Source organism: Harpegnathos saltator, unplaced genomic scaffold, assembly GCF_003227715.2.
Source record: "Harpegnathos saltator strain DR-91 unplaced genomic scaffold, Hsal_v8.6 scaffold54, whole genome shotgun sequence".
Lineage (NCBI taxonomy): Eukaryota > Metazoa > Arthropoda > Insecta > Hymenoptera > Formicidae > Harpegnathos > Harpegnathos saltator.
Genome location: NW_020230360.1, coordinates 342,363 through 367,806, shown reverse-complemented (window position 1 = coordinate 367,806; position 25,444 = coordinate 342,363). Strand labels below are relative to the sequence as shown.

The following is a 25,444-nucleotide window of genomic DNA, read 5'->3' as shown; positions in this document are numbered from 1 at the left end:
TAACCTACAAAAATAACGTCGTCTCAGCAAGAACGAAATGACGGGATAACCATGACCCACTAAAAAGACAGATTTCGGAGGATGTTATTGTTTGATTATTATCGCGACACAGGTGGTCCTTTGGTCGTCGTTGAACGATCGCGCGGCTAGGCGCGATCATGAAGAGCCCCGTCGCGCGGCAAGGTGGACGTTGGTCGAGCCGACAGAACCGCGCGGGGCGCGGGCGGGGAAACTGTTAATTGTCATGAGATATCGCGCGGTAATAAATCGCATCAGCGGGGATCGTGCCTTCCACCTAGTCCACCGCGATTTATCATCGTTAAAATTTTTCCATTTGCGCCGCTCACTCGTAGATTTTAATTATTACAGTGTAAATACGTGCTTGACGAGGATTCCCATCGGGACACGCGGCCGGGCGTTTCAATTTATCGTTATTTTCCGGCCGGCACGGATTTTCGAAATCTCTCCTTTTTTTACACGGCCGACGCCGCGCCCAGCGCAGATCGCAGGTCGCAGCCGCTGCCGCCGCCGCCGACGACGGCGACGACGACGACGACGACGACGACGACGACGACGACGACGGCGGCGGCGGCGGCGGCGACGGCGACGCTTCTAAGACACCGTTTGCGTCTCCGACAGCACTTGCATAACGATCGCCAACGAGGTCGCGTAACATCTTAAGCGGGACGCGCCCGCAGCACTCGACAATATTAAATTATAACTTGCAAAATGCCAGCGCCGGGAATGGACGCGCCGCGGCCACGCGCGCGCGGTTAATGTAAATGTACACTTGAAAGAATTGCTAATCAACGTGCTGTACGGGTTTTTCGTTCCATGAATAAGAAGAGCGTGTTTGCGCGACGTCTACGCCAACGGCACTACTATCTCTCTCTTTCTCGTCCCCTGGCCCCCCCTCTCTCCTCTCATCCTCTCATTTCCCTTCCCCTCTCTCTCTCTCTCTCTCTCACTCTCTCTCTCTCTCTCTCTCTCTCTCTCTCTCTTTGGCGTGCGCGCGTTTCCGTCTTACTCGCTTTTCATCTCGAGCTCGCAATCCCATCTCGCTTCGTTAATGGATTCATATATAATTACCGGGCTTCACGCTCGCGCATTACGCTTGATAAATATCATCGCAAAGGGGGAGGATATGAAAATTCTCGGCCAATGGAACCGACCGCCGCGCCGGGCTGCTAGGCTTCAACAACACGCGCCGCGAAACCGCTCTCGCTCTGCTCGCCGATCGCACGCCCTCAGCCTCCACCATCTACCTGCTCCGCCATCATCACCACGAGCGGCGCCATCAGCTCGGAAGTCGACCGACCGACCGACCGACAGACGTATGTACGTACGTTTTTCCGCCTCGCGATTTCCACGGAGCGCGAAATTTCCGCCGTGCTCGTGCCGACGGAATAAATAACGTTGGATTAAACAACATCGTAATACCCGCGGCTCTTCTATTCCGCAGCCCCACTCTCTCTCCCCGTCGCGTCGGCCCCACCGAAGTCTTTTGATCCGAAATGTACACAGATATTTCACGCTCGTAAATATCTCATGTTTCCTTAATTTCGCTCGGTGTTTCAACCCCCCGGCCTGCCGCCCGCGGGGTCGATGGCGATACTCCGCGTAATGAATTGCGACCGCGATGTTATCGCGATATCCATAGAAATTATCGGACGAGGACAAAAGCGACCGGAGTGCAGGAGAATGAGGCGGGCAAAGGGGTGATAAACAGGATTCGGGCACCAGGCGCCGCCTCGCCTGTATCTGAGAGGCGCGATTGTGAAATCGGATACGCGTCGCTGCACACCAACCCCGTCCCCGTCCGACGCAACATAAGATCCACCGTGAAAAGTGACCGATGTCCAGCCGCCTGATTGTTGTTGCGCGGCATCGCCGATGAAGAGCCGACTCGAAGCAGCGCCCTGAGTAAAAGAATTAATAGGGCTCTGGTAAGGGCCGGATTACTTTTTTTTTCCCTAACATCAATCGGGCCCTAATAGGGATAAAAAGACAAAGACCCTACAAGATGTATACCCGAACAGAAATCAAATACGGCAATTTTTTATGCCTGATATAGCATGACTGGGCAATCCATAAGAAGGTATTATGAGTGGTCTTTATCCGATCGGAATGTGGCAATTGTCTTACAATATTTTCCGGATTATACCCTGACCAGCAATGACGTCATTATTTGGATGCCTGATTCGGTCCTGATGGACATTTGATCAGGTTTCTCGATTTCAGGCAATTTTATCAGGGCATTATGCAGCAGTGCGTTTCACTCCTTATTACGTGCCGGATCCGATAAAGTTATCCAGGCCCCATTTGAAATTTGGAAACCGGACTGGGTTTTAATACGGGACGATGTTCTGCTCGGGATGTGTAACAAACAGGTCCTTATAAGGCAATATTATAAGGGCCTTATAAGGCAATATTGATAGGGCCTCACAAGAAAATATTTTTATTATTGCTTGAGTAAAAATATTCCTTCTTTTCATTCCAAGAAATTTGGACTGTAATTTCTTGATTTCTTTATAACCTTGTTAGTATAGAACAAGAAATTTTTATTTTAAAAATATAGCATACCTCACAATAAAATATGGCATTCTTTACGCATAAAAATTCTGCCACTGTTTTTATGAAAGCTTGCTGCATTTCAAAACAAAGGCAATATTAGAAAAATCCTTGGAAGAGACTAATGAATATGGCAACTAATAAAATTAATAAAATTTGTTTTCAATTGCGCTGTAATTAAGAAATCTTTAAAAGAACCAGATATAGAGCGTACTAAACAATATTAAACTATGAAGTTTTATTACACGCTTCGGATCTCATTTTCCATAACAAAACTTGATTTTATATATCTAAAGCACCCTCTCTTAAAAGATCCTTCTAAGGCCCATATCAGTTTCCCATGTTAAAGCGTTATTTCTAATACATAAAGTAAACAAATTTTATAAAATATTATAAAATCTGACGCATCCCTAAAAAATCCTTCTAAGGCCCTTCTCAACTTTCCCTATCAAAATCTTATTTATTAAATCCAAGGCATTCTCTAAAAAATCCTTCTATGACTCTCATCAGTTTTCCTTATCAAAGCCTTATTTCCTAAAATCTAAAGTATCCCTGAAAGATCCATCCCGGAGCCCGATGTGGTAATAATGAAGCATCCATTTTTAGGGCATTTTACTTTCAGCCCTATCGGGGCCTTATGCTTCATGAGAACGGCCTTAACAATTTTTTGCTCGGGGCGTTCGTGTTGGATGAGAAAGTTTCGCGGACGACATTCGTTGGCAAGAAAATAAAGCCGCGACTGGACGGCTCTGAGCGAACGCTAATCGGCGATGAGACGAATGAACTTTATCAAAACGCTATGCCGGTGCGAAACGACGCGATAGTGCGGTGTATCGCGCGCCAAAAGAGCAGCGATAGAATCCAAGCAACCCCATGCGACCTCCCCCGTCGCTGCCGTTCCCCGCGAGACCCGGAAATTGCGCGCTCGCAGGACGCGCGCTAATCGAACGCGTCAACACGCGCGTCCTCAGCGTCGGAAGGGGAGGGGGGGGGGGTGGGAAGAGAATGTAATATTTGCACGACTTTTCCGCATTCGTGCTCTTTTTATCGCCCTCCCTCCCGTTCGCTCAATCCACGCTCCTCACCTTCACCCAGCCATCCGCCCCTCGCTCGCCCTTCCGACTTGGTCCTTGTCTCTCATTGCCGTACCTCCGTCTCCCGAGTTTGCAAACCCGTATCTTGCTCCGCACAGTCTCACGACAAACTTCGTTAACGGATTTCACTCCGGTGGATTTTCACGATCCTCCCTGCCTGCCCTCCTCCGGCCCCACCGCCACTCCGCGCATTTACCCCCCGGCGGCAACCAAGCAACCTTCTTCCGCCGCCTCTCTGCAGCGTTCTCTTCGCGCGCCTCTCCAATTGCCACTTTCTTCGGCAAATCGTTTTAAGTCGAGTGGGAGTCACCGACACGCGCATAAAACTTAAGCCGAAGAAAAGAAGAGGAAGAAGAGGAGGAAGAAGCAAAAGAGGCAGATGCGGAAGACGAGGAGAAGGAGGAGGACGAGAAGAAAGAAGAAGAAGAAGAAGAAGAAGAGAAAACGAGCGTAGGCAAGCAGCGGCGAGAAGCAGGGGGAAAGGGCTGGAGAGGGTCGGTAAGGGAGGCTTAAGAACGCGGAGGCAGAGACAAGCCTTGGGGGATGCAAGCTTCGCCGTCGTTAATATTACGATCCGCGCTTAGGAGAAAAAGCGCGAGGCAAAGGCGGAAGGACGGCCGGGCGAAGGGATGCGGAAAAATGGATTAACATTGAACCTTCCCGCCTCACCCGCTCTGCCCCTCCCCATGCTTCGATCCGCGACTTTCTTTTGTCCTACTTTGGCCTGTGCACGGAGTCGTTGCTGTCGTCGCTTCCACATATCGCGCCCTCATCCTCTGCTATCCACCCGTGTACCGTACATACCGTATGTATATATCGTATATACCGTGTGTACCGCACGTACCGTACGTACCGTATATACCTGCATGTATCGTATGTACCATATGTACGGTATCGTATCTACTGTGTGTACCGCAAATATATATATACCGTACATATATATCGTATACCGTATATATATATATATATACGGTATGTACTGTACGTCCTTGTATGTATCATACGTGCCTGACGTATATATACCGTATCTACTGTACCGTACCGTACATATTGTACATACTCATACATATCGTACATACCTGTATGTACCATACGTACCGTATATACTTGTGTGTATATACCGTATCTACCGTGGGTATCGTACGTATATACCGTACGGTACACACGGTACCGTACAACACGTACACACACATACGTACCGCATATATGTGTATGTACCGTACATACGTACGTACCATGTATACTTGTATGTACCGTATTTACCGTGTGTACTGTACGTATATTATACATACCGTATGTACCGTACGTATTGTACGTGTACAGTACGTGTAGTGTGTACGTGTACGTATTGTACAGTGTATACTGTGTATCTACCGTGTGTACTGTACGTACGGTACGCACCGTATATACTTGCGTGTACCGTATCTATCGTATGTGTACCGTACATACCGTATATACCTGTAAGTACCGTATATACCTGTATGTACCGTATATACCGTATGTACTGTACGTATCGTATATACTTGCGTGTATTGTACGTAGGGAGCGCGCGAGCCCTTATTAACCGCGCATCCGCGCCGCTTCGGTCGAGATTCCAAGTTTGTTCAATTAGCTGCGGCATCTACTTTGCTCAGAGTAAATATATCTGGGGAAAATTGCGAGACAGCGTTATTCGCAACTCGCTCTCTCACGGGCACGGGCGCGCGGCGCGCGTTTCGGGCAGAGTCAAGCAGTCGAACGACCGACCGAGCGATCGTCGTCGTCGTCGTCGTCGTCGTCGTCGTCGGCACAACGCGAGAATATACAAACTGCGCCAATTACTCGCTCGTGAAATTCCAAGAACAACGTAATCTCGGATCGTTTTACCAGACAACGGTGGGCGGGCTGGAGAGAGGGATTTCTCTGTGAAATTTTTCAAAGCGCACGTTCGCGCTCGCGCGCGCGCGAGGCGCGAATCGAAGTTCCATAACAGGTTAAGAGGAAGCGTAAATATTGCCTCGCGCTATTGTTAGCAGTCGTTAGCGATTAACAAGGCGATGTAGCGTGTAAGACCTGCACCACCGCGCCGCCGTGTGTTGCGCGCAGTTTCCGGAGAATTTACATTAGTTGAATCGGACGGTCTTTAGGCGAAAACTTCGAAACGACCGTGCGCGATTTGGCCGTCGTTGTTGTTAATTGGCGGAGGATTAGCCGGCACGGAGGGGGAGAAACAGGAGTGTACGCGCGGAGGAGAAATTAAAATCGCCAACGCAGAAATATTCGTGGCTTTCGCGCCCCGTTCCTTTTGTTTTCTTCCTTTTTTCTTTCCGTTACCTCCCCTTCTCTTTCTAGATAAATTGGAACGTAGATAGACTGTGAGAAAAATGTAAAAAAAAAAAGGGAGAAAAAAGGATAAAATGTAAAAAAAAAAAGGGAAGAAATAAGGACAAAGTGTAGAAAAGAAAAGGAGCATCGCGCAAAGCAGAAAATCGTTAAACCGAAACGAAAACGAAGCACATCTGGATCTGGAGTGGATATGTTTAAAAGAGAAAAGAAAAGGAAGGAAGAAAAGAGCGGAGAACGCGCGCCGGAAGAGGTGAGGGCGCGGGCGGGAATCGCGAAAGAGGCGTGTTATCCGTTCGGTTTTACGATTATGCAATTTATATATTTCGCCCTCTGTTCTATCTCGGATTATCAGGGCCAACCGAATTGCTTTAACCCAATTCAGTCGCGCCCACAAAAGAATACTCGCGGATAATACGAATGTCGAACGTTTGTCAAATACGATTGCCGCCATATAACCGGCACAAGCGTAATACGCACATATGTCGAAATCGACATAATTCCCAGCATGCGCGCGCGCGCGCGCGCGCGTGTACGCGCACATCCATCCAATTATTAATTCCTATATAAATTCATAATCACGACATAACGCATATTCCGCCGAATTACCGTCGCTTTATCTGCATTACAATTACTTGTAATTCGCTCAAAATTGCACGAGGCTCGATCCGAAGCAGTTAAACTCGTTCGACGTCGCGCAAAGCCGGCCGTCGCGCTAACAACACATTTCAACGGCAATTTTGGAAACTTAATTTCTGGAAAAACATGATTAAATGTCAATCGCGGCGGCCGTCGTTGGCCGACTTTCTCGCACAAACGCGACCGTCGCGCGGCTAGAACGACGATACGCTCTCGGCGCGAGTCTCCAGGTCGCGCGCTTCCGTGATTTTAGCGATGTCGAGCGAGAAAGAGAGAGGGGGAGCAGGATGAGAGAGAGAGAGAGAGAGAGAGAGAGAGAGAGAAAGAGAGAGAGTCGAGGTTCAAAAGCGACGAGTAGCCCGACGAAGAGTCGCGAGCCAAGAGACAGAAGCGCGCTGTTATCGCGACTCTTGTTTAATGCATCGCCGAGTGAACGCGCGTGCTGACTACACCGAATCGATTAAAGGCGAAATCGCGCGGACACGTAATTCGTAATCGGTAACACGAATCATCCCCGACGCGGAGTTTTACCGAACGGTGAATTTTACCGGCACGCGCGCTCCCGCCGCGCGACATCTCGCTCGTCGTTGTTTTTCTTTTTTCTTTTTGTTTCACGGCGGCACACGCATACGCCGGGCAAACGGATGACGCGGGCGATAGAGCCGCGCGTTGCAACGTCCGATCCGAGAGAAACACAGGCTGACCGAGAACGGGAGAAGCCGACTCCGATCCTCGTCGTCGTAACCTGCGCGCTCTATCCGCGATAAATCGCCGCGAGCAGCCGCTCGCGCGAGGATGACACCGACGCCTCCATTTGATTTTTACGATCGCGGAATTTGTATCTCGGTCGCGAACTTATCGCCGGCCGGCCGGTCGGCCGGCCGCGCTGAATTATTTCCATTCTTCGCGGCGCGGCGGGTAACAATGCCTTTATGTGCCATAAAACCGGTGCGCGCCCAACGCGCGCGCTCCGTTAACTCTCCCTCCTCTTCTCGAGCGGACGACCGAGCGACCGAGCGACCTTCCGCCCCGGCTACCTCGAGCTACCCTCCGCGCTCTGTGCGGACGTCCACTCGACGCGAACCAAAGTGCTCTCCTCCCCCTCCTCCCTGCCGGCGCTCCGATTTTACACCCCGCGACCGGAAGCGAAGCTGCCACCGCGACTCTGTTGCGAGCGTCGGTCGATGCGGCCGTGCTACCGCGAGATGCGACCAGGCGAGGTGGACGCGATGTGAAAAAGGGCGGGGTTGGAGGGGGGCGGAAAGGGATGGAAAAGAGGGAGACCTGATGGACCGCGAGATATCGCGCGTCGATTCCGCTCCGCCGTCGCAAGTAGCGCACGTCGACGGTTTTATCGACCGTCACACATCCCTCGCCCCCCCCCCCCCCCCGCGCGCGACACACGGACGAGGACTTTACGATCCTGACGCTCGCTGACGGCGCTCATGGGGGCTGCGGAATTTTCGGCGGCGGACAGAACCCGCCTCTGTCAGCGGCGCGGCGCGACGCGGCCGCTCCGCTCCGCTCCGCTCCGGAGGATCGGCCGCTTTACGGCGCTGAAGAGGCAAGCGCGACCGGACGTTTTTCACGTGACGCGCGCGACCGGCGCGATTGGCCGGGTTAACGAGGAAACGCGAGACCCGGGTCGCCAGGCGGCGAACGAATTTCCATGAATTTCGCGGCCATGGCCCGATATAAGCCCGCGGAGAAAATCGCTCGCTTCGGTCTATTTTTTTTATTTGTTTATTTTCCCGCCCGTCCAACGCGCGCGCGACTGGGCCGCTTTTTAATCCGAGATCCCCAATTCGCGCCGAGCGGGCGTTTGCCGAGCGTCTAGAAGCGTACCCCGCGCATCCTGCCGATCTCGAGAGCGACGTATTTTTCATCGGAAACGCGCATCCTTCCTCCCGAGTGGAAAAATTAATAGGGTTCTCTGGTAAGGGCCTGATTATTTTTCCGTAACATTAATCGGGCCGTAGAGGGATACAGGGCTCTGAGATGTGTAACAAATGGTTTAACGGGTCCTTATAAAGCAATATTATAAAGGCCTTCTGAGGCAATATATCAACAGAGACTTATAAGACAATACTAATAGAGCCTTCTAAAGAAATATTTATATTATTGTTTGAATTCGAAAATATTCGTTCCTTTCATTCCAAGAAATGTAAACTGTAATTTCTTTATAAACTTGTTGGCATACAAGAATTTTTTATTTTTAAAATATAACACATAAAAATATAACTTTACAATAAAATACAGCATTCTTTACGCATAAAAATCCTGCTACTGTTTTTATTAAAGTTTGCTACATTTTTAAACGAAGGCGATATTAGAAAAATCCTTGGAAGAGACTAATGAATATGGCACCTAATAAAATCGCCGTCCTAATAAAATTAATAAAATTTGTTTTTAATTGCGCCGCAATTAAGAAATCTTTAAAAGAACCAGATAAAGCGTACCTACTAAAACAATACTAAACTATGAAAATTTTGTTACTCGTTTCAGATCTTATTAATTTTCTATAACAAAACTTGACTTCGTATATCTAAAGCATCCTCTCTTAAAAGATCCTTCTAAGGCCCACATCAGTTTACCAAGTTAAAGTGTAATTTCGTAAAATCTAAGGCATCCCTAAAAGATCCTTCCAAGGCCCTTCTCAGCTTTCCCTATCAAAGCCTTAATTTATTAAATCTTTAGGCATCCCTAAAAAATCTTTCCAAGGCCCTCATCAGTTTTCCTTATCAAAGCCTTATTTCGCAAGATCTAAGGTATCCCTAAAAGATCCATCTCGGGGCCTGACGTGGTAACGAGGCATCCCTTTTTAAGACATGCTACTTTCAGCCTTATTGGGGCTTTTGCTTCGTGATCCTAATAATCTTTTGCTCGGGCTTGGCTGATTTCAGTCTCATCACCGGGCGAGTGCCGATTCCCCAATTGGCTGACTGGACACTCCAACGGCGGGCTTACCTGGCACACCCTGGACTTGGCCAGGTCCTACACGTTTCATCCGCGCAACGCGTCGCTGCACGTCACGAGATCGAACGCGACTTCGCCGAGGCTCGAGAGCGGCTCGGCGGACGCGCAATACGTGCCCGGCCAAGAGGATCAGGACATGAAGATCCTGTGCAACAGCATCAAGCAGTCCAACGGCGCGCAGACCATGACGATGACAATGCTGGTGGCGCACTTCACCGTCGGCTGGTGAGAGCTCGTCCGTTCCGCTCGCGCGATCTCTCGTTCGCCTCTCTCGGAGATGCTCTCGAAGCGACGCGTCGCTTGCCGCGGAAATGAACGGCGACGGGCGCAAGTCGCGCGCTCTCTCTCTCTCTCTCTCTCTCTCTCTCTCTCTCTCTCTCTTTCGCGAGAGAGGGAGAGAGAGAGAGAGAGAGAGAACGCGCGCCGACATTTCAGTGAGAGAAGACGCGGCGCGGATAACGGAATTACCTCGGACTCGCGCTTCAGCTTTATCGCTCGCGCGCTATTTGTCGCCGAGACACGCGCACGCGCGGCGAGCGCGATTCAAGCGGCGAAATATCAGCCCGGCGAGACATCGCTCTCATGGATTCTCTCTCGTCCTTCTTTTTCCAGTCGGAGCGGTTTTATGTGCATGACATTCTACCGAAGAGACGGCCACGTGATCGAGGTGCAAACGGGAAATGCGGTATCTAGACCGGAAGAAGCATGCAGCCCGCCCTATTTTCAGCAGCACAGTATACCCTTCCTCACCCTAGTCAGTGAGTACAATCCTCTCTCTCATTCTCCGCAGCTTGCGCTTTTCTATTTTCGCCAAGTGTCTCGTCGACAAAGTTCGCTGTTGCTCGCCTCATGTTATTGAAATGCGCGAGGCATCTTTTTACGTTTCCAGCCAGGAGGTAGTATCGCCGGCTCTTTGCGATCTCGCCTCGCGGAATAGCGTCGCCGACGCGAAGCTTCACCGGGAAGTACTGCATTTTCCCTCTTTCTCCCTCCCTCCCTCTCTCTCTCCCGCTCTCTCCCCCTCTCTGCCCTTTTCCTCTCTCTCTCTCTCTCTCTCTCTCTCTCTCTTTTTCTCTTTCTTTCCGTCCTTCCTCCTGGTCGCGGAAACTAGACCGCGGCTATTTTCGCAATTTGTAAAGTGTGCGCACGCTGAGTATGCGCGGGCAAGACCGGATGCGACGCGAGCGTACCGTCAGCGACGTCGAGTAAAGCACGGAAGATGCAAGTGGACCCCGAAGAGACACGAGAGACACGAGCAGGAATTTCGCGGGGAGCCGAGCGAAAGCTGTGGCTCGCGAGACTTCAGCACTCTCCGCGCGCGATTTGAAAAATTCATCAGGACCGGACGCGGTTCCGCGGCATACTCGTGCATACTCGGCCCCTTCGAACACGCCGAGACAACGCGCGGCGACGAGTCGCGCCGTCTCGGGGATGTAATCGGTATGGGGAGAAAATTCCACGAGACGTTCGCCGAATGATATTGCGAGCCCTATCTCGCTATGGTGCGACCGACGACGACCACGTTTTCGGTATGAAACGCGAGCAGGGTCTATGTTATCGCGCCGAAACGAGATATTAATGAAGCAGTTGCTAAGCTAATCTAGAATATACCTCGATAAACTTGATCGCGCGTGGTGTCCCTTTCGCGATATCGTATCGATCGCTCGGCTCTCTCTCTCTCTCTCTCTCTCTCTCTCTCTCTCTCTCTCTCTCTCTCTCGCTCTCTCTCTCGCTCGCTCGCTCTCGCTCTCGCTCGGCTGATCGGCGACGGAGGCGCTCGTTCCGCTTGATTTGCGTGGCCGTGGGGTTTTATCTGACCCACGTAAAGACGATCGCGAGGGAGGGAGGGAGGGAGGAAGGGAAGGAAACACTGACGAGGGGAGAGAGCGGAAGGGGAGGGAGAGAAGACCGGCCGGGCGCGCGCGCGCGCGGCAGGAGAAAAAAGAGTTGCCAAGTAAAAACTACCCGCACCGCCGATAAACCCGGGAAAACTCCAACTTCGTGGGAAAAAGTTTTCGCGCGGCATGGCACGAGGATTTAGTGCCCCGGCAGCGCCGGCACCGGGAGAGCCGGCTGGAAAAGGAGGAGCGAGGCGGCGGCGGCGGTGGCGGCGGCGGCGCGGGCAGGAGGCAGAAAAAAAGGCAAGAGAGACGGCGGAAGAAAAAAGGCAAAGAGAGACTCGGGGAGAACTGGTCGGGGTTGGACGATTTGTCAAAATCCCGCGAACGACTTATAAGTTACAGCCTCCTCCTCGCGAGGCGACTATCGCGCGCGCCTAGCGGCGGCTGCGAACCACCGGCCACTCTCTCTCTCTCTCTCTCTCTCTCTCTCTCTCTCTCTCTCTCTCTCTCTCTCTCTCTCTCTCTCTCTCTGTCTCTCTCTCTCTCTCTCTCTCTCTCTCTCTGTCTCTCTCTCTCTCTCTTGTCTCTCGTCTCTCTCGCGTCCCGCTTCTTCGCAGTTCCTTCTCGCGAGCGAGCGGGCGAGCTCGTGCGAGAACGCGTCGACACACACGATCGTATATATCCGCGTACGTATAACGTCGCGATTCACCGCCGCCGCCGCCGCCGCCCCCGCGAGCGGGAAACGCGGCGGCGACGGCGGCGGCGCCTCGAGAAATTCAATTTGCCGGGAACTTGCGAGGCGCGTCACGGAAACCGTTGAACCTGACAAGCTCGTGATTGAACGACGGTATTTTCTTATCATTTAGCGGCGGCGGCGGCGGCGGCGGCGGCGGCGGCGGCGGTGGTGATAGCGGCGGCGGTGGCGGCACGGCCGTTTGCCGTTTGTCTCGCGTCACTCGATTGCTCGATTGCGCCCGAGGGTCCGAGCGTTTCCGATATATAAAAAGCGGCCGCAATTATTGCGATCACCGGACGGAGTAATATTGGGTTACGTGTCCGATAACTCGCGGATAACACTCTCTCCCTCTCTCTCTCTCTCTCTCTCTCTCTCTCTCTCTCTCTGTTTTCTACACTCTGTAAGAAAGCCGAGCGGTTTCTTCCGGATCCCGCTCGATATACCGGCTGATACAAATGCAGTCCGCGCCGTCTCGTCGTACATTCGGCTCGAGCTCCACGAAATATCGTCGTCTCGAAGAAGAAGAAGAAGAAGAAGAAGAAGAAGGCTGCCAACCGCTGCCTCTTTCCCCCGAACGAGCCACCTCTCGAAACTTCCGTTCGTCCGACCGACCGAGCGACCGAGCGACCGACCGACCGACCGACCAACCAACCGGCCTCCCTCGCCTCACACTCGCGCCATTCCTTCGGGATACGGTTGGTTCCCGTGGGCCAGAGTTGTAATCCCACGGGAGTTATTGGATTCGGTTTGATCCACTGGTCGCGTCCGTCCGCCTCCTCTTACTCTTACTCCCTCCCCCCTGCCGCTGGTGCTTTCCCTCTCGCCTCTCTGTGCCCGTCTCCTTGAATCCTCCTTTTACCCCTTTATCCACCGCTCCCGGATTCCGTATCGGAAAAAGCGCGGACTCGCGCGGAACGGAACGGAGAGCTGCAATCCTCTCATTCGGGGAGCAATGAAGTCGAAAATTCCGCGACGTTCGGCGATGAATCGCCGGCGAATTTCGCCAGCGAGACGGCCTGGCCAGGGCTGGCGATCGCGTTGATGACATTTGTCGCGAGACAAATCGTGCTATCAGGATGTCGACCGGGTGCGCAGGAGTGCAGGAGTGAGGGGGACGACGGCCGGTCGGGAGGGCGGGGAGAGGGTGCTTACTTGCGATTTCGGACGCGATATAAACGGCGCGGATGTAATCGAATATAAATTACCGCCGCCAAGTTAATAACCGCGCATCAGGCTTACTGGATATCGCGCGAGATCATTGGCGGTAATTAACGCCCGGCTGCGCGATACTCGGCCATACGCGCGATATCACACATGCGTGGGCACGACGACGCGGACGCGCGTGTGTAAAAAGCGAATCGACTCGTTTTAATCGGCCGGCGAACATTAACGGATATAATAAAGCTGTCATTCGCGAGATTAATAATACGCTGATTGGATTTTCATCACGCGCGCTGGAGGAGGTCTCCGTTCCCGCTCCCGGGAGTATTTCGTCCTGTCGTGTCCTGTTTCGTTTTTTCCTTTTTTTTTTTGTTTTAGGGATTAATTAAGCCACCCGCGCTCATTATAGGCGAGCTCGTGAGCGCTTGCGCGACTCGTCAAGCACCGAACGCGATTACCCTCGGATTTCCCCGACGAAAGTGCAGGATTTCCTCTCTCTCCCCTCCCTCACCCCCCCCCCTCCTCCAGCTTGAACCGATTGGAATCTATCGGCAGTGCGCGAATCAGCCAAATTTACAATGAATTATTTCTCGAGTCGAGGAGGAGGAGATGAAGAAGACGAAGAAATGTTCGGTTCGACCGGACCAGTCTATGCTCGCGGTATCTCTCTTTCACGGTCCTTTTATAATTCAAGGGAAATATTGACTTCGATTTAATTCACCACTCGTTCGCAGTTATCTCTCGTGGTTATCCTCCTCGCGACGGGAAGAAGCATCGAAAAGCTCAATCCACCGCTCCGCGAGGAGCAAAAAGCCATTCTCCGGACTGAGTCACGTACGAATCTCCGGGGAACCGGCTACGAACGAACGCCAGTATTTATCATTCCACGCACGAGGCACCAAATTTACAATTCTGATGCAAAAAGAGAAGAGCGGCCTCCCGAGCTCCGTATTAGAAATTGCAATCGCGATCGAATAAACAACGACGCGGTAATATCACGATAATGCATAAGGCAACAAACTGGGTGTTTCTTCTCTCTCTCTCTCTCTCTCCCTCCCTCTCTCTCTCTCTCTCTCTCTCTCCCTCTCTCTCTCTCTCTCTCTCTCTCTCTCTCTCCCTCTCTCTCTCTCCCTCTCTCTCTCTCTCTCTCCCCCTCTCTCTCTCTCTCTCTCTCCCTCTCTCCCTCTCTCTCTCTCTCTCTCGTCTTGTGCCGGACGCTGTGTCCGGCATGCTGCCATCGTTGGAGACTTTAATTGATCAGCTGATAACTTTGATTCTTATTAAGAACCTGATTATGCGTCTTGGTTGTAATATCGTGCCCTACGAGGCAACCTGTCATACCGCCACATCTCACACCTGACTTGACGTTTTTGCAGTCGACTCCATTGAGATAGTATTGCGGCATCGGGGCAAATCTCGGGGTTCCTTTTTTCTATCGGGACATTATCTCATTTGTATCGAGTACAATGTCGGAATACGAAAGCGAAATATGAAGCGAGATGTTTTGAGTTTCGAGATATTGCGTATATTAACATGGAGGGGCTCTCCATGGCGATCTCGTCAATGCTGACTGGACTCGCTTTCGCGATTGTGTTGGTGCTGAGTCGGGGCTTGCGACTGCTCCAGGTACTATCCTGGATGGCCTTGTATATAGTTATAGTGTTAATATTCTAAATGCGATACAACGTCGTGCACCGCTGCGCCGTGTGTGTTCCCGTCTCGATCCCCGGCGTCATGGATTACCTCGGATATCAAAAACCTGATGAGGAGAAGAAACAGGCTGCGTAAGCTTTTTCTCTGCATACACCTGCTGTCGGTGTACGCTGAGTTTAGAACGATGAGGAATACACAGTCTGTCCCAGATCCAATGAGACTGGTCTAAAAAAATACAAAGCGTTTATTATTTTGATTTTTTATTCTTGTTTATTCAAAATAGTCTCCTTCTGAGTCAATACAGCGCTGGAAACGTTCAATAAATTTGTCGAAACATTTTTTATACTCATCGGCTGGAATGGCCTTTAGTATGGCGGTCGAAGTCTTTTGGATGACCGGGATGGTATCGAGACGATTTCCTTTCATCGGCAATTTGAGTTTGGGAAATAGCCAGAAGTCGCACGGAGCCAAATCAGGTGAATACAGTGGATGATCGATAACAATGATGCCTTTTTTGGTCAAGAATTCACGTACCATGATGGCTTTGTGCGATGGTGCATTATCGTGCAACAAAAACCAACTGCCTGGCTCTCGATATTCCGGTTGAACTCGTCGAATTCTAGCCCACAATCGTTGTAGAACTCCCAGATACTATCTGGGCAGACACACAGCGGTCGCTTCGAAGAATTTCTTTGACTTTCTCGATGTTTTCTTCATTGCGAGTGGTTTTTGGCGGCGGTGCTCGGTCATCGTCTGCAAGGTCCTCGCGACCGTCACGGAATCGGCCAAACCAACGGAAAACCTGTGCACGGGACATGCATTCATCCCCGTACACATTTTTTAGCGTTTCGTACGTTTCTGCACCACTTTTACCCAATTTAAAAGTTGGTTTTTCGACCGACGTACACAAAGTGACTTTACATAAAATGTCAAACCACAGTGAAATATCAATCCGAATTCGCTCAAATTTTGAGGTTAAGTAGATGAAGGGTAGAACATTCACCTACCATCATTCACTCATAGATATCGCTGCGCTAAGAACTTTGATGGAACCAGTCTCATCGTATCTGGGACAGACTGTGTATGGTACAGTCCCGGCTGAGGGCGGCTCGCGCTCGCTATTACGTGAACTGCTTCGACCACCTGCATCAACCGTCGCAGATTTGACGCGAGTTGTGTCGCCTCGGCCAGCTGCGATCTCGCACGCAGAGCATGGTGTCAATCGATCTAAGTGAATTCAACTTCCATTTTATCGCGTCTACGACTGTATCTTCTTCTGTCCTGACCGAGGCTTCCTTCACTTCCTCCACTGCCGCTGGTGTCGTCTCTCCTGGCCGTCGTTCTTTTACTGATGCGGAGCCTTTTTCTTCCATCACGTCTATCCTGAGGAAATACTACAGTGTGTTGCTTACTTTTCCTCAAATGCACGTGGTCGTGACCGTCTCTCAATTAAGCATTTGAAACTATGCCTTTCTGTTACATTCCGTTCATCGTAGATGTATTCCTTTCTTACTCTCTGATGAATTCGGTCTTTCCTGCGGAATAGAAGAATTCCTTGATAACTCCCATCGGGAAGGTGCGCAATCCCACTGTGCCTGGCGACTATCGTCCAATCTCTATCCTGAATGCTGTGTCTAAGGTGTTGGAGAAGCTGGTATATGCACAGCTTCGCGACCTTCTGCTCTCCTCCAACCTTCTCGACGTACATCAGGCTGGCTTTCAGGGGGGTAATAGCACTCAAACTACTTTCCTAGTTGTAGATGACGCGCGACTCGCCTGTGATCGGCGTATGGTTACGCTGCTCGTACTCTTTGATTTCAGCCGAGTATTCGACACAGTTGACCATTCTCTTCTCATGAATAAGTTAGAGTCCTTCAGGCTCTCGAACCAAGTGGTTCGCTGGTTCGGGTCTTATCTCGGTGGTAGGTCGCAGGCTGTCGTGGGGCCTAATGGTGAGATGTCAGTCTAGTTGCCGGTTGCGGCAGGTGTACCTCAGGGAAGTGTGCTTGGTCCATTATTATTTACGTTGTTTACTAATGACCTACCTACTATACTCAGGCACACTAAGCACATTTTGTATGCGGATGATCTGCAGATCTACCTGCACTGTTATCCGGAGGATTTACCTATCGCTGAAGTCTCGCGCGATGTGAGGGAGGTTGGTGCATGGGCAACACGTAACAAGTTACAGCTAAATTTGAGCAAGACGAAGGTAATTTGCATTGCGAGTGGACAGTACATCAGGCACCTGGACCTGGATAGTGTTGGTGACATCCACTGGGGTGCTTCCGTCATTCCTTTCGAGCGGTCCGTTAAATCACTAGGTCTGATCCTCACAGAAAATCTATCATGGATCGAACATATCAACAAAATCTGTGCTAAGGTTAGCACTTGTCTCTATCAACTTAAATTGCATCGAGAGCTCTTCAATGTACAAATGCGGCAACGATTGGTTTCTGTGCTTGTTCTACCACACTTCGATTGTTATTCAGCCGTTTTCTGCGATCTTCCGGGCGTATTGAATACCAGATTGCAGCGTTCTTTGAATTCGTGTATACGCTTTATGATAAATCTGCGACGCCGCGACCACGTACTAACTCTGTCCCGGTTGCGGCTCAACTGGCTCTCTGTGGAGAATCGGAGACTGTACTACATCGATTGTTTGTTGTTTTCTATTTTTCTATCGTGCGGTCCATCATATCTATCACGATTATTTCTCCGCACCTCCTTCGAGGGCCAGGGAGACGAGGGCTGCGGGCCGCAGGCTCCTCGTACCGAAATGTCGCACGGAGATACTTACGTGTCGATCCTTTGTGGTTCAGGCGGCCCGTTTTTGGAATTCTCTGCCAGACAAAATAGTCTCTCTAATGTCGTTGTCCGCATTCAGACGCAGACTATACGACTACCTTCTTGAGGCAGAGACAACGGCGTATGCAGCCTCCTGCATATGCTACACTTATATGCTCCTGTGTTGTACATATCTTGCGTTACTTTTTGTCTTTTTCAAAAAAACCTTGCGCTTCGCGTTTTTTTCTTTTTTCCTTTTTGCGTCCTCGCGACTCATTAGTATATCTATCATTATTATTAAGAGAGATCGGACACACTCTCCATAGCTGCTTTGCGTTATTTCACTTTATATTATGTTGATGCATTCTTTAATGTTTTGCACGATCACAGGTCCGTCGGCGCGTATCTGTTTTTCTAATGTAAACCTAAGGGGTTGTTTCCCCAGGATGTCAATAAACTATCTCTCTCTCTCTCTCTCTCTCTCTCTCTCTCTCTCTCTCTCTCTCTCTCTCTCTCTCTCTCTCTCTCTCTCTCTCTCTCTCTCTCTCTCTCTCTCTCTCTCCTCTCTCTCTCTCTCTCTCTCTCTCTCTCTCTCTCTCTCTCTCTCTCTCTCTCTCTCTCTTTAACTGGTTACTGAGATAATCCCGTTGCTGCGTCCCGATACAAGAACGTTATCAGTACGAGCGAGTAATGCGAACGTCATGCAAAATCGAGCATTTGCAAAGTCCGGGCATTTGCGAGGCGCGCAATATCGATGGCCTCATCGCCGAGCTCGAATGCATCTTAAGTATGTGTGTCCGCGGGTTAATAAAATTCTCGTCCTGAAATTCGACCGGATGAATTTCGCGCGATGCCACGATGCCTAAAATTCCAACAATAGCGGACGGCTCCCCGCCTTCGCCCTCCCCCCTCCGTCCTCTCCGTCCTCTCGCATAGCTACGCCCAATTAACTCCCCGTGTATGTATGTTCCCGGCGAATTTTGTGTGCATTTCGCCTTGTTTTATTAGCGAACGAACAACGGGCGATCAGTATATAAAAATTCATTTCGACGCTCTCGCCATTCCAGTCAATATGCGGAACGATTGATCATTCATTCACCGGCAGAAGTTCTCCATCTCCATCTCCTCCCGCGTCACCCTCCTCCCCACTTCGCAGACGCTCTCGAATTCAGGATCAACTGCCGCCCTACCATCGCGCCTTCATAAGCTATATAATGTCCGATGCCGCAATAAAGTAGACCATCTACGAGCTATCCATCTTTTTTCTTACCTCCCAAGATTCCTACTCCCATCTCCTTCTACCCATCTCCTCCCTCTCTCTCTCTCTCTCTCTCTCTCTCTCTCTCTCTCTTTCTCCTCACTTACTCACTCCTCCCCCCTCCCCCCCCGACAACGGGAGCTTCTCTCTAAACTTTTATGACCACTCACGGAGAGAATGGAGAACGACGAGGACGACGACAACGACGACGCGCGATAGAGAACGCCGGCGACATTGGTATTCCGTTGACGTTCGCGAATTACACCCCGAAGATAGACTCGCCGTTGGTGCACGTCGGGAAATTTCCACGGGACGGTACGAACTTACGAGAGACGCCGGCGAAGAGCCACGGATTGATCGCGAATCCCCGGGATAAATGCTAGCGATACAAAGCGCTAAGCGACGAGGAAGGCGTACGACCGAAATAGAAAAGACGTCGTTCGGGGGTGTAAGAATGAAGCGAAACAGCCCTCGCCCCGAGGTAGTCGCGAGTGCGGATAATTTATTGAAAAGAAGAAAGTATTCTATTTCTAAAGTGATTTTTCCAATAGTCTCATATCCTGAGCGAAGCTTTTTACAGAAAAAAAATCCATCTCTTTCGATCAAAGCGATTAAAGTGACGCATTCGTCTAAAATATATCAGATATTATTCTAACTGTTTTCCTCTTATTTCAAGAGGATTTTCTCTTATATCAGTTAACTATATGAAGGGAGTATGTTGATTGGAATGTCGGCTTCATTTGTTCAGCCATGCTTTATACCTCCAGACATGAACGAAAAAATAACCATATGCTCCACGAGTCAGAATATTTGGAACGCTTTTTGAAAAAAGGTGTATGTGTTGCTGCAACATATAACGAAAATAATTTACCCATATTTGCTGAAATATAGTTTATAATCTGTTGCAAGAAGTTGAATAATATATTCTTTCCTTTAACTATAGTTATATATACAATTTGTTATGATGAACATCTTTGTAGCTATGAAATCCATGACAAAACTGATTGGAAATTTATTCGTTATGTTGATCTTATTTTATTCGTGCCTACTTATTGCAGAACTGAAGTACATCTATGTATATATTACTTTTCGGTATACATTATAATAATTTTTTTCAAGTTAACTAGTCTAACCAGTAAAAATAAAGTACAATAAGAATAAATAATAATTATCTTACAAAAAGATTAAATAATCTATGTATAAGAGAAAATTTATATACTAAAATCAATAAGATTTGCATTATACATATAACATATAATCCCTCTAACTTTAAGAATAATGTTTTTACAATATTTTCCTCTTAATCTCAGAGGAACCCTCTTGAGGCGGTTTATAAGAATAAAATCCTCGAAAATTTAGATGATTTCACTTGTTCTGAAATTACTTTGTTTCGGATATTTTATCACGAATTATCGCCCGAAGAATATCGCCCGCAGTCGCACCGAAGCAAGGTCACGATTTCAAATAACTATCAAGCAACAATTCGGAGTTATCGCCGTTATCAACAGCTCGAGGCAGAAAAATCCAAAACTAAAAAAAGAGGGGAAAAATACTCGGTGGTGGAAAACTGTTTTCGTCAGTTCCTTCTTTACAGCCCTTAAAACCACAGTCATTGATCCGCACAAACTATAAAAACATCCGCGATGACGCGCGCGAAGGCGGCCGCAGCGCGGCCGACGAGCCCGCGTCGATCCCGCTCGGCGCTCGGCGGGAAGGGTCGAGTAAATTGCGGCGGCAACGAGGAGAAAAGCCGTGATCGCCTTAAGATTCCGACGGCGAGTAGAAATTTCGATTCCGTGCGGTAAATGGCCGACGAACGAAGTCGCGAACTGGGTTAGCGAGACCGCTATAACGGACTATGTAAGCGTACCTGAGACACCGACCATAACGAGCTGGAATCCCCGAGCAATTAAGCCACCAGCCAGCCAACGCGCCAGGCGCTGCCCCGGCTCGTCTTCTTCAGCCGCAACACCGCGGATGCCGCGGGGTTACCAATGAGCTCTCCCGGCTGCCCGGTAAAAATAAATAACCGAACCGCGATGCAATAATAAGCGCGAAGCGCGACGTTAATAAGCGGATGCAAATCGATCCCGCTCGGAGCGCGTCGCGAGCACGCTCGGATTTGTCGCGCGTTCGTGATTCTGCAAGTTCTCCGCTTGCGCCGGATATTATAGAAGAGAGAAAGTGGACGAAGAGAGTGCGACGGTTTCGGTTTCAACCCGGCAAGTTTTTTTTCCCCGCAGGATAAAAAGATTAAATTAACGCGAATTCGAAAATCAATCTCGCGGAGTGCAATTCACAGCCGCGCTATCGCGGACAGCTTTTCCTCCCTCCTTTTCGCTTCAACAGCCCGTGTTGTTCTCTCTTCGTCATCGACGATCGACGTCGCGCGCGCGGCGCGCCGGGCCGCCGCACGTGCAGAGTGCAAGATAACGATCGACTGTATTCTTGGCGTTGTAAAAAATTCCGCTCGCCGGTGAAAGTTACACGAGTACAAGGTACGAGCGGCCAAGTTCCAACAATATCGCGCCATCGGAGTCCGATTTAGGGCTCTCGACGAGCTACGTCACGAAACGCGATCGAGATTTCGCGTGTCAGTCGCGGGGACTTCAAAAGCTTGTCCGTTGCTTATTTATGCGAAGAAACGAACCCGTTTCTGACCCCGTGGGTTAATTAACCCTCGTCGCGAGGAGGCCGCCAACGGCGAACTTTGGGGGATTAATTCGTGTCTCCGCGGCTGAGTATCAGAAAAACCGAGAGATGCGCCGCGTGCATGCCGGGAAAAGAAACATAATTTGCATAAGCAATCAGCGGACAATTTTATCCCCGGATGATATCGCCGGAGGGGACCTCTCCGCGCAAATTAAATTCACGAAAAAACAATACTTGCGGCGCGGAGTAAAAATTTCGCAATTTGATTTTTCGCGGAATGCCGGAAATATACGTCGCGTTGTGTTTTATTAAGAAATTCCTCGACAAATTCGCCATTCATTTTCCCCGCGCACGAGCGCGTGATAATTAAAAGCTCGCGCGTGATTTAACCTCAAGTTTAATCTTTATTAAAGCAAAACCCCTGAACACACAGCGTCAGAGAGAAGAACAGCGTTCCACAAAGAGACTCGCAGTTGATTTCGCGTTTTATGAAGGCCGATGTTGGTCGTGCGCTCTCTCACCCTCCCGTCCCGTCCATTCGCGACAAGACGGTATCACCGCTTAATTTACCAACGATGTAGCGTATACGATGAGAGATAAATTTGCGTCGACGCGCGCGCGTGCGCAGGAAAGAGAGGAGGGGGGGGGGCGCGGATCACGACTTTTGTCAGGCCGCGAGGAAAGGGACGACAAATTAAGTATATTTACGTGTATTACGCGCGGTCCGGCCGCAAAAGTGCCGCAGCTAAAAACTCCCTTTGACGTGGTTTAAAAGCGAGAGAAGGGAAAGATACAGCGACCGAAAAAAAAAAGGGAGATAAAAGAAAGGGGAAACGTCCAGAAAATACAGGCGCGCGCGGGAGGAACCGGTGGACGGTGGCAACGGAGAGAAATATGAGGCAGGGCGAAGCAAGGCGCGAGAGCGGAGCGGAGCAGGAGGGCGGAGAGGAGAGAGAGAGAGCACAGAGCGGCGGAGAGACAGAGAGCGGCGGGAGAGAAGAAAGGGGTTGCGGAGCGAAAGAGTGGAGAGCTTTACGGGAGACAACTATGGTCGGATAGCTAAACGGTGCACAACGGCGGTCAGCCGTTGAATATATTATATTTTTAAATCACGGATACGTCGGTGGATTACCCACACGTGCTCATAGAATGCGCGCGCGTCTGCTCGCGCGTCCGTTCTCCGCCGCCGTACGTTGCCCGCCCGCGCGCGCGCGCGCGCGTGTGTGCGTGTGCATGCGCGTGCGCGTGCGCGTGTACACAGTCACATTAGAACGTGTCGTACATTGCGAAGCGTACAACAACGGCACGCATCCCCGGCGCACGGGGGGACGCGCGCGCTCCCTCGCTCCACTTCCTCCCTCCCCCGGCTCTCTCGCGTATACACCCATCGTGATATACACGCGTGTGAGCGTAAACACGCGCGTGTACGCGAGCGCGCGCGTGAGCGGGCGCTCGTACATGCACCGCATGCAAGTGCCGGATTACAACACGATCGCTCGGTGTACGTACAGGTAGCTCCGGTATAACTGCCGCGGCTGCCGCCGCCGCCGCCGCCGCGCCATCTCTTGGCGTTTGATGAAGTAATTTGAATTCTTGTAGACGGGGTTAATTCTCCCTTCCTCTCCCCCTTCCCCTCGCTCCCCCTCTCTCTCTCTCTCTCCCTCTCCCTCTCTCTCTCTCTCTCTCTCTCTCTCTCTCTCTCTCTCTCTCTCTCTCTCTCTCTCTCTCTCTCCCTCTCTCATATCGCAGGCGCATCGTTCAATTTCCATCGCGCCGAGGACGCGTACACGGCATAATTTGGAGCGGATAAAAGTGATTTGCGCGCGCGTATCTCGGAGGATTCCGAATGTCGCGGAGGGCTTCTCGGCTATTCCTCAGCGCGATCCTCTTTGGGGCTGGCGCTTTTCGTTCAAAGTTTCATCGAAACGCTCAATCTTTGTATGTGAGCGAGAGAGAGAGGGAGAGAGAAAGAGAGAGAGATAAGAGAGCACATAGAATAGAATAAAAATATTAATGGCGGCTACATTTCTGTGATGAAGGTACCGACGTTTATTAACATCCGCCGGTGAATAACGAGGTTGTGTCTCGAAGGGGAGAAAATACAAAGCGACGGTACACACAAGAAAGAATGGCGCGTCGCGCGAAGAGCGCAGATACAATCCGGGAATTATATTTCGCCGCGCCTCGTAATTCGGTCCGGCGCTCCGACGCGGCGTCTCTGCGCGAGCAATTGCTTTCAACTTAGGCAAGTTTTGTCGAAACACCGAATTTTTACGCGACCCGAACAAAAGGGAACGGCAAAATATAGAGCGAAGTATAAAATGCTAGCACTCGCGTACACTCGCGCAAACGCGGTGGTAAACGCGCGGTGTGCGTTTATTAATGCCTTCCGGCGAGAGAGAAAGGAATCGTAGCCCGCGAGAAGAAGAGAAGGAGAAAAAAGGATAAAGCGTAGCGGAAACGCGTCGCGAGACGAGTCCAAATATAATTCGAGAATTATGCGCACACAACGCGCGCGTGCAGGCTCGCTTTCCTCCCGAAATGGGACGAAACCGTGCGAAGTCGGCTAGCCCTTTGAGAATCGGCAGGGGCAACCGATTGAAACGCCCTGGTACACAGCTGATGTACGAGCCACGTAGAGGAACGTGCTCGTCGCCCGGATCGAATTGATTAAGGGGCAGCGTGGAACTTGATGGAATCGGGCTGCTGATTATCCTCTACAAAAATTCGAGATAAAGGGAAACGGGGGCGATTCGCGCGCTAATTCTTCCGACTCGACGCGACGGAAAATGCGCGAGACGGCGGGGAGGGGAGGGGGGAGAGAAAGGGCTAAACGTCGCACGCTACGTCCAAAGCTGCCGCTTGAGAGAGCCGACGCCGTCGCCGCCATCGTCGAGGCGACCTTCGGTTTAATAACGGGAAATCGTAAATTTGCGGAAGAGGCTCGCGCGCGAGTCTTTGCTGCGAGCAGCTCCGAGGCGAATTTTCAAGAGAGCGACTTTTTGCGGATCACGTATCGCGGAAGCGACGCTCGCGCGCTCTCCCGTTCTCTTTCTCGCTCCCTTCTCTCAATGCTAGATGCAACGTCGATGCGCGTTGCGCGGCGTTTAATTTTCGCCTCTCCTCGCTCGCGCGAATTTCACTCGTCTTCCCCCCTCCCCTACCCCTTCCGCCTCCGTCCGACGCCCAAAGTTCGCGCAAATATTTCCCCGGCCCGCGCGCACTCTTCTCGTGTATCCTTGAGTAATAAGATTTTAATTACGAGTTACGATTATGGGGATTTATTATTGCTGCACTTTGCGCTTCGTTTATTAGGCGGCCATAAAATGCGCGCTGAATACGCACGGTATTATTCACAATTTATGCCGGCACAATTCACGCGAGGAGCAAACAGCCTAAACCGGCGGATTATGTCGGGGGAGAAGTTTCAATTTTTCACGACACGCCGTTTCCGTCGTCACAGACCTGGAGAAAGAGAGAGAGAGAGAGAGAGAGAGAGAGAGAGAGAGAACGAGAGAGAGAGAGAGAGCGAGCGATTTCATGGAGAAACGGACTCGGCTGCAAATTGCATTTGCGACCATGCGATTAAACGAATCGCCCGCGTTACAATCAAACGGCGATTGTGCGCGCCTCGTCGGCCTCGTCGCGTCGGTCGCAACTTGCAAAGCGGCTGCAGCGCGAGCAAAGTACCGACGGGGTGTGGCGGCGGCGGCGGCGGCGGCGGCGGCGGCCGGGCCGCAGACTCTCGAGACAA

The 25,444-nt window shown here is 50.7% G+C and overlaps 1 protein-coding gene across 3 annotated transcripts in view; it reads left to right on the top strand.

The window, feature by feature from the left end:
* LOC105182044 (uncharacterized) overlaps window positions 1–25,444 on the top strand; it is a 361,561-nt gene that overhangs the window by 285,509 nt on the left and 50,608 nt on the right. For all 3 annotated transcript variants that reach the window (XM_025303340.1, XM_011139187.3, XM_025303341.1), the window contains 2 exons: window positions 9,530–9,827; window positions 10,215–10,360. In XM_025303340.1, the coding sequence (XP_025159125.1) occupies window positions 9,530–9,827; window positions 10,215–10,360 (444 nt within the window). The remainder of the gene's footprint in view (window positions 1–9,529; window positions 9,828–10,214; window positions 10,361–25,444) is intronic.